The 10274-nt window shown below is 41.4% G+C and overlaps 1 protein-coding gene across 1 annotated transcript in view; it reads right to left on the bottom strand.

Moving 5' to 3' along the window:
• The window catches only part of rab14l (RAB14, member RAS oncogene family, like), a 13882-nt gene extending 4050 nt beyond the window's left edge, over positions 1 to 9832 (bottom strand). The window contains exons 1-5 of the mRNA XM_008300178.1: positions 9710 to 9832; positions 4443 to 4501; positions 2903 to 2956; positions 2119 to 2296; positions 1053 to 1119 (exon numbers count right to left, since the gene is read on the bottom strand). Coding sequence (XP_008298400.1) covers positions 1053 to 1119; positions 2119 to 2296; positions 2903 to 2956; positions 4443 to 4494 — 351 coding nt within the window. The 5' untranslated portion in view covers positions 4495 to 4501; positions 9710 to 9832. The remainder of the gene's footprint in view (positions 1 to 1052; positions 1120 to 2118; positions 2297 to 2902; positions 2957 to 4442; positions 4502 to 9709) is intronic.
• Positions 9833 to 10274: the final 442 nt, after the last annotated feature.

Raw genomic sequence — 10274 nt, 5'->3', positions numbered from 1 at the left:
TTAGAAAAAAAAAAACCCAGTATGTTCATTACTATTTCAAATAGCCAGATGTCACCCTTTGGTCAGACTACAGCACAACAGTGCCACCACTTGGCCACAACAAGAAAAAGCCTTGTTAAGATAAAAGTAAGGACAGGTTTTGTTCTATTGTACCATGAAAGAAATGCATTTATCATATTAGCATGTTTGTAAATGTGTAAATGCTTTTTTCCCCCTCAGTGACCACTAATAAGCCTTTATTATGAGTTAATAACAAAGTTAAAGGGTTATGCTGGGTGGCATGTGGTAAGATGGGCAAAAACTCTGTTGTGACTCTTATCATGGAAAGTGAGTCGTCTGAAGGTGGAGTCTAAACATCATTCATATTCATCATGTGCCTTTATTAATAGAGACAGAGGAGAGAGATAGGAAATATGGTAGGAAGTGCAGGGGAGTGATGTGCAGCAAATGGTCTGGCTGGTCAGGATTTGAATCAAGGACTCGCTGCTCATGGCAATAGCACCCTGAAGACTGGGCTATTGCGTCACCCCAAGGCCACAGTCGAGTTTACTCTGAGGTATTATTTGTCAGTAAAAATTAGCAAAACATGGCTCCAGACAAAACTCAGACATGTGTATCATAGTGTCTAAATATAAATAAGTCTCTTTTGGTTTAACAACAACAACAAAACAATTCTAAGCTGATGCGAGAAATATGAAAAGGAAGCGCCGTGTTGGACGAACACACTCCTCTGATGGAACACAGAACTCTGTAAGTGAGCAGGACGAATGCGGACTAATCATATTTACCGGGAAAAACCAATTTAAGAAATGGACAGAGCTCTGTGGGCTCATAAAGATCCAAGGGAGGACAAGACGGGGGAGAAACAGGAGAAGCGACGCAGCACAAGTGACAAGGACCCAACTGAAAGAACTAAGGATTACACGGGGAAAACGACAATACGTATAGAGGTGTGTATATGAGGACAGACACTTTAAACGTGAGGGTCATGCAGCTTAAAGCCACACAGAGCTCACATGACGCACAGAAAACGTGGTCATCTGTGTACTCACAGTATTGGGGTTGGTGAGGTTTCTGGCATCAGTCAGCCAGCTGCTAAGGTGGTTGTACGTGCTTCTCCTGCATGACGGCAGAGGGACAGAGGTTACTATGACAACCAGCAAAGACATAACATCCTGCCATCTTTGAGGAATCAGAAAAGAGGCAGCAGCTGCAACATAATAAAGGAGATCACGGCGCAGTAAAGAATGTGGGAGCTATGGATGCATTCAAGACTACGGGAACCACTTTGGTGTCACTTACCATAGGGGAAATGCATTAAGTTTTGTACGGCTAAATTTTCATTTTCCAACAAGTGTACCACTTTATGAATATTACATTTTGATCCCAATGTCGACCACCATGTCCAAACATCGAAGTGAACGAGGACCTGGTCCAAAAATATAAATAAATTCTCCCTAGCATTAGTTGCTTTGAAGTCTGGTCAAGACACATCCCCACTCCAACATCAGTCCCATGGACTCCAACCCATGGTGCTCTCCAAACAGGACTAGACCATGCTTCACTTTATGAAACTTAACCTACAGGGAATATTATGTAAACAGAAAATACTGTTATTAAAGTCACACCCTTCAATTACGGGACATGGATATGATCAGCTGTGTATTCAAAGCAACCATGTGTGACAGGACAAACACTCCTCTCTCATTTTTGTACATCAGAAGCTGTACATTAGCTAACAATTCATGTTAGCCTTTCCAGCTAAGTACTGTTTTTCTATCCCAGGGGGCCTGTGTTGGAGTTGGGTGCTGTTTGGACAGACATTCCACATGTTGAACTGTATTTGTTTGGCATAACCCTGAAAGTTTGGCCAAGAAGGTTGCACACAAGCTGCAGAACAAACTCTTCGTATTTGTTCAGGAGGGAGTCTGTTGGGGTGGACTGTGGCGTTATCAGATGCTTTTGCTTTCCTTTAACTTCCTCTTGCCTATACGCTGTTGAAAATGCACTAGATGGCTATCACACACACACACACACACACGATGAAAGTGCTGGTGTCGAGTGGAAACCTACTGTGTACTTCCCACATACATTAAAAACATGAAAAGCCTCCCGTACCTGGTGATGTCGTAGACCATAAGTGCCCCTGCGGCTCCGCGGTAGTAGGAGCGGGTGACGGCCCTGAAACGCTCTTGTCCTGCTGTGTCCCAAATCTGCAGCTTGATCTTCTGCCCGCTCACCTCGATTATCCTCGTACCAAACTCCACGCCAATTGTATGAGGGCAGTCTGCCATGACTGGGGAGAGGAAGTGAGGATAAAGTAAATTCAATTTGATTCTTTATGTCAATAAATTCCACTGTTGCCTGAAACTGTTTTTGTTCTGCTGCATCCTTAACTTTTAAGCCGACACAAAGTTAAAATGTTTTTCCCAGTTTTAGCTCATTTCTCTTGTCTCTGTTTCAAATACAAGGCAGCAGCAGTTGCATCAATAATTAATAACAGTCTTTAGAGCTGCTGAATTGTCTAAATTGACAGTATAAACACCCAGAAAGTATCAAATGTCTTCAAACCTTTTTCTAAATCAGCCCAGTGTGTACGTGTGCGAGTGTGTGAGCATGGGCAGGATGTGATCGTGGACAAGTGAATGAGGAACACAGCATCTGGCTTGTTAATAGTAGCGCTAAACAAAACTGAGCTGAATGGTAAATGGGAGGCTGCAGCTGGCTCATACACAGAAGAAGAGACTCTCACTGTTGAGCTCACACTCCACTTCTATGCCACCGACTTCCGCCGGCGTAAAAAAGAAATCTAAAGCGATTTCGGCACTCCGGTTCAACCTGGCAACCTGACACGCCGCTGAGGCGCAGACGAAAAGGAGTCAAAAATCAGGGCAGTACTTACATTTCTTTTCTGTGAACTGGTGAAGCAAACATGACTTCCCTACCCCCATGTCCCCTGTGGAAGAGAAGCTCAGGTTAACCAAGGAAACGGCAGAAGAACAACAATTCTCTACTCGACTCTGCTGTGTTGCCACCATGCATGATGTAGCAGTCAGCAACAACACTGAAAATTTCATGTGGACTTATGAGAGACAGAGAAAGACAGAGCAGAAGAGAGCTTTTTTTGTCTTTAATTGATGTGTTTATTATGTCCCCTGGTGTATTTATAGCAATCTGTGACTCCAGAGTACTTCTTAATGCTTTAAGCAAATTATACATTCATTTGTGTTAGAGCTACATAACATTGACAAAATCAATAACTTGATTATCAAATCCAACAGGCAGGATCTTAAAAACTTCCCAATCATTTCTTTCACTGTTCAACATGATGAAATAAAGTCAATCAGCCCGCCCATGTCTCTCAAGGCTGCTCTTCTGACTTATTCATTCAGCCTCCTCAGATCCAAGCTGAGCATTAAGTTTTGAGGCAGTGGGTTTTAAGTTTGACATGAGTATAAACAACTCAGAGCTGTGGGTGTACGTGTTTATGCCTGTCTATAAATGTGTACAGATAAAAGAGTCAAAAGCGGCAATGTGTCTACTTGGATGTCTCATGTTAGGAAGCACAGCGGGTAGAAATATGGCAAGATAATTTCAAACCAAGAAAACTGCATAAGGACAAAAAAAAAAAAAAAGACATGGCTCTACACCATAAAGTTATTTGGACCTTGAACTGTAAGCAAGGAAATACATGTACGAGCTGTAATCTGCTCCCACAAGTTTATCGATAATGCTCACTGGAGAGTCTCCACACCCGTCTTCTTCAGCATTCTCTCTCAGTGCAGCCATATTGATATTGATGACCACGTAAAGTTGCCAGTAAATGTAATTGTACATTAGTTGTTGACGTCATTCCATGTGTTTTAGGAATGCACTGACAGTGGAGGCAGTGTGGTTGGAAAGAGTGCAGCCAGCGAGCGCCTCGTCCTCAGGAACTTACCACAGAAACTACTGGAGCCTACCTTAATGTCTAAAACAACACTTAGTTGCAGTGATGTAGCCTACCGGCCGCGACATTAGCGAGCCACTGGACCGTCAAAAAATCCATAAAGATTTTAACACCTCTGTCTGTCTGTCTCTTTACTGGCTCTCTTTATGTGCCCAGCATGAGAGGGTGCTGTCTGCCCATTCTGGTTCCAGCTGCTGGGTTTAACAGCTTTTCAACATGATATAATGAAGCTGGGTATTTAAAACCGCAGTGGTGTGGCAACAATTCACATTAACAAGGATACTACTAAAGTATTCAACCAGCATCTTTATTCTCCTTTTTGTCAGTTAGCACATGCCTACAGTAACCTCAATCTACATTCAAAAGCTGACAGCTCAATGAGAGTGATTTAGTAATTGTGTGATTAATTATTCAAATGGCCAATAGCTCATTTCTATAATCTATAGTACATATGGCTAAATCAAAATCATGGTTAGCTGCAGTATTCACTTACCAATAATGATGTATTTGAAAATGTAGGAGTAGTTGTACGGTGCAGTGGCCATTGTGGCTCTGAAAGAGAGAGAGCAGGTAAACATTAAAACCTTCAAGGGCAATGTTATGAGTGAGGAAAAGAATAAAGCATTTTAAGAGTGTATACAAATCAGTGTATTCATACCTTATGCAACGTACACAGAATAGGATAAAAATGAAGCATATGTGGTTGTAAATGAAAACACAGCACGTTCTGTACATCCTTCAATATAAATGGCCATGTACACGTCAGTCATGTAGTCTGTTACTATTTAATGAGACGGAGTTACAGGTGTGTTTGCTGATGTCCAGTGAGAGCCACACAATTTGAGGAATTCATCAGCATGAAGCTGTGCAAATCCCTCTGAGTTTTTGTCTGGCAGCTGTCCAGTTTACTTAGTTATTTCACGCTAATAGCAATCTAGCATCTTCATCGAGCAACTACTGGATTCACACAGACCAGGAGCTGAGTGTCAGACAGTAGAGAGCTGCTAATGTTCAGAGCCAGCAGTACTAGTAGAGGCTTCCAACAAAACAAAAACAAGGTATGAAATAAGACAACTCAATCTGATAAAAGCCTTTGTTTGGAAATGCAAAGGCCGTCAGCAATTAAGTGGTTTCATTCTGATTTCCTAAAATAACTGATGTCAAAACAAACTGTTTATATGATTAAATGCTAAATAAATGTTGCTTCAATCCAAATGCATGATGAGAAAGTAGCTAGTTTTTGTACACAACAATTTAAAAAAATTAATCTTTGCCAACATAAATGTGATAAACATGCTATTGATTAATTGATTGTAGGGGATATCACAACGCCTGACACTTTAGACACCTTTCATATTTATGCCTAAATAAAGAAATAAGATGGGAAACCAATTATAATCATGTACTTTAAAAGGGTATTGACCAATGACACTACTGGAAGTCTATAAAATGTAAATGCATCCTTAACACTGTGTGTCAAACTGACTGTTCACCTAATCAATGAAATTTAATTTTTATAGTGACAATTCCCATCATCATCTCAGGGCACTTGACACGAGCACTAAAACCTTAGAACTTACAGCAAACGTAAACATGAGCACAGATTTATTCCACTGAATCCTTTCAACCAATAGGCATCCCACTACGACCTACTAGGTTAAAAAAAAATGTGCAATTATTCCTTCATGACTCCTGTTCATTCGACTTTGTTACTACAACAAAAGTGACAAAAACTCATCTCTTAGTGGAGTCCAAATTTAATTTGCGTTCCATATCCGAGCCAATATTTCTCAATTTAACCATGGAGTGTATCCAGCCATCCACCTATAATACAACCTAACAGGTGATGCGGTGCCAAATTGCTATGGCTGTCTCCGAAGCTTAAGTCAGCAGGCTTCACATAAAAGGACTAACATGAAAGAGCATGAACTCACGTCACCTTTAACATTCTGCACCAAAATTCACTTGGCCTGAGGAAAAACAAAATCAACGGCATTTTGTGGATAGTTTATGGGGCCCAAGACACAGTCGCTGAAATGGAAGGAGTGACTGGCAATCACCAACAACACCTGTAAACGGAGCCAATAAAATATCTTGACTGCACCATATGTCCAATTTTACAACAACCTGATCATATGCAGGGCTGTTTTTCCCCTTACTTTCTATGCTATACATTATAGTTTTACAGTCAACATAATTCCAAGACTGGTAATATTTGTTTAATATATGCTGTGTGCAAGTTTGCCTGCTGCATCCTCATTTCAGACAATCCCCGAGACGCATCCGCAGTATTAATAGTCACAACAGCCTTACATCGGCAGGCCAAGCGAGGTGACGGAGCTTTTCTAACATGAAGGAGAGAAGAATGCTTTTCAGCGGTCAGTGAGCCACCCCTCTTTAGAAGGAACCTGCTGTCTCCACTCTGTGACTTCTCATACTGACAGAGAAGCAGTGATGCTGGCTAGCTTGGATAGCACGGGATGTTCGCAAGAATACCTCCAGCATCATAGGCTCAAAGCTAAAAATAGCACTGACACCTATCTGGTACCTGGTGATGCTTCATTGTTCGCATTCAATTCACGCCACACTGACAACGCACGCAGGGAAATTCCTCAGATTTACCACCACTGCTGGTCTAAAACGAGCTTTTACACAAAAACACGGGCTACACAGCAACGGAGGGGCGAGCTTTTTGAACTCGCAGAGATCTTCTCATAAATAAATGATCTGGTGAGGTATGGCATCAGTAAAGATGCTTTTGAGAATGTGCAGTTTTTCCACATGATCGATTTCAACATAAAATTCACTTTGTACAATACCGTCTTCTGGCGTCGAGGCTATTTTCTGAATTAAGGCTGCTTCTTAATTTTGTATTGAGGTGCTGGTGTAGAGAAATAAATAATTCAGACTTAATCAAAAGGATAATCATTCAACAGCCTGATGGGTTTCTGTGTCCACGGCAAATACAGTCCGTCTGCCTTAAACAAGAGCTTTTTCCGCTAATCTGAAGCTCAGTGAAAACTGTGCTGCAGTCACAGCAGTTTCTTGGAACTGAAATCACTGTGGCAAATCAAAGCCCCAGTGCTGATGTTATGCTCATACTTCCACATCTGCATTTCAGCGCCTATGTCTGACTGGACAGATTAATGCTGACACAACCACAAGAAAAGTGGACGGGGGTGTGATAGGGGAAGCTAAAGAGAAAAGACAGGAAATAGAGCAAGTGAATAAACAGAAAAAGGATCAATAGCATAAGAAAAGTAAGTAAATGGGTGAAATATAGATTTCCAGAGACATGTATTTGCTGGACAGGAAGTTAAGAGTAGCTACAGGGCTACTTAGTTGAGGGGTATTCCGATGAAAGGTGCCACCTAAACCTGGGTGACAAAAAAACACTGAAAATCTGAGAATAACAAACCTTTGCAAAACGCTAAATTATGTTAAAATGCATTTGGTAATACAAATAAAGCTAAGACAACTCAAAACATACTTTACTGAAAGAGCAAGAGCTGCTAAATGTCATTATTTGAAGCCGTGTAAACAGCTTAGAGGGCTACCAGGGCATTCTGTGACTGTGTTTTTGCTCGTGGCCCAAGAAAAGACTTGGCTCACACACAGTCCTCCACAAACTCTGCAACATGACCTGAGATTTGGTAATTACTCTGGCTAACAACAGCTAGGTAACTGAAGCTAAGAGCAGTCTGTATGAACTCACAACAGTACATGCTATAGGGACTAACTGTGCTAAAAAATGTGATCAACTCTGATATCATGGCAAGTGTAGACTCGCTATTAAAAGGTTGTTTACGCTGCAGTGTTACATGAGCTAATTTTAAGGAGGACTCTAGAATAATTTCACTCTTCCTGTCTAGGAATCAATTTCATCAACTATCCTGAGTGATACGAGTAAAGGATGTGCATGGAATCGCACTGTCCCACACACTGATTTTGTATTCTAGTTTAAGGATAAAACAGAGGCCATGACTGCTGCTCTCTGCCATCATTAAAACTCCCAACTTAACGATTCATGGCCTTTTTCTAGGCTGCCTCTTGTCACATGACCCTCATGTGGCCCCTCTATCCCCAGTGTGATAGGGCGCTAATCTATTAAAGTAGTTATCACCAGCAAGAACAAAAAAAACAAAATGTGTTTCAGTTGTGATGCTCAACCCCATTTCCAGTCTTTTGAGCGCATAAACCCCTCGAGTATCCATCAAGGAGAAGGCGAGTCAAGTCCATGTGACCAGACTGCAGCCTCAGCACTTCTCAGTTACTCCCCAACACACTGAATCGTTCTCCAGAAAAACAGTAGCACTGCCTTTCCTCCTTTCAACAGCCGTACCTCAGGGATGACGTCTGTGAAACTCAAAATTGGGATCTTAAGAAATCATGACACATACACTGTATAGTCACACTCTCACCACAATATCCAGGCCTACTATTTAAATCATGTGACTCCACAAGCTATAAAAACAATCAAATGGGACATCAACACTGGTACCAACAGGCATGAGCGCAACATGACATGACATACAAATTAATGACAGCACAAAAATGATGATGATTCCGTTACAGGATTAAAACAAAACCAACACAGAAGAACAACAAGTAATACAGTTGTAGTACTGTCAGATTAAACCTGCTAAATACACAAACCTGGCACAAGAAATAGAATGATGCAGCATTTTATGATTGATAAGATCAGCTCTATAAAGAGTTGGAACATTTCGATGCATCAATGATTTACTTTATCGCCAAATTCTGGTTTTAAATTACACACATGTATAGTTTGGAAAAGCAAAAGCAAAGAGGAGGCTAACAAAACATTAGCTAAGGAATTAGCGTTGGCTCTTCTATGCTACGCGGCACTAAAGATCAGCACAACATTGCAGTAATTTCACAACAAGAAACGGGTATTAAAGGGGAAGATCAAATCAAACAACAAATCCGACAGGAGTGTCTAATGTTAACTCTTTAATTTAACACTGTAACGTCATGCCTGTTCCATAACTACGGTGACTAGCCTACCGTTAGCTTAACCACCGGCAAAATGACAGCGTCGGTTTGATTACTTCTTAGTTATTAGTTAGATCACAAAATGCCAGTCGCGTTACTAAGCGGAAGGGGAAATAAAACCCGACATTGACTTGGTTAGCTAGCTAGATGATCGTTTCTGATAAAACTCGCGGCCCTAAATGGGCTGTTTTGACAGCTAAGTTTGCGTTAGCTAGTTACCTGCTTGCTGCCATCAACGGATGCATCTTGACAACAAACCCCCATAAATCACAACACCCAGGTCAGCTGCCTCTATCAGCACACAAATAATCCATTCAATGCCATTATTTAACACATCCAGGTAAGAAAATTAATTTGGCTTAATTTCACAAAAGCCACCATACACCAAACTAACGACAGCTAGCGATAGCTTTAGCAGGCTAGTTTATCAGCTAATGGCAGTCACGTAGCTAAATTACCTTGTTTACTCAAGCTGGCTAAGACTTGTGTCGCCTGCGGTAGTATTCTCTGACTGTTTAATGTGTGTTATCTCATATTCCTGGAACCTAATGACAGACACCAACCTATCGTTAGCCATCTGTTAGCTAGCGTCGCTAGCTTTCCTCTAAGCTAACTCCTGGCAAACACAGGATAGCTAAGCACTTCCAGCTGTCTCAGAATTCCAATATTAGTGACTCTACGTTTATTAGACAGTGTGTTCGTGTGTGCGAGTGTGTTCAGGTGTTCCCCGTTTTCTGTCCTTACCAGAAATTAAGTCTTTAGAGCTGTGTGTTGTGGAGCTGTTCAGAATTCAGAGGAGGTATGCAGGTTATCCTGGCTCAAGTATGATCTGTCTGTCCAAGATGGCTGCTCACGGCACAGGGTTTCCTCCGCTCTATACAATGGGCTTCTGGGACAAAGAGCCTCGTATGCGGCGATTTGCGGTTTGTGCACCAATAGTGTGCACTGCTCGGTTCAGAGCAGCCACCTTCTCAGGTGTATTCATCCACACGGCGCCGGCTTGTTGACAAAGCAAGTTCCCTGCGGCGATTATTAAATTAATTAGGATTTCTCCCACTTGATGCCGATTATCTGATGTGAAATCATCACTTAGGTGAAATCAGGAAATGCAAGTCTGAACATTCAAGGATTTAATTAGCTGCACCTGCTTGACCTGATTCTGAAATTTCGCCTTGGAGATTGTATGGCCTAGAAATTAGTTGCCTTGGCAACAACTACTGTGTGAGGTCCTTATAAAAAAAGAAAGTCATAAAATTCAATAGATGTTTTAATAGTTGAATAAAACAATATCATACATGCACAAAACGTC

Source organism: Stegastes partitus, unplaced genomic scaffold (genome assembly GCF_000690725.1).
Source record: "Stegastes partitus isolate 25-593 unplaced genomic scaffold, Stegastes_partitus-1.0.2 Scaffold1507, whole genome shotgun sequence".
Taxonomy (NCBI): domain Eukaryota; kingdom Metazoa; phylum Chordata; class Actinopteri; family Pomacentridae; genus Stegastes; species Stegastes partitus.
Note: the sequence above shows the minus strand (reverse complement) of the source record. Positions and strands in the feature narration are given on the sequence as shown.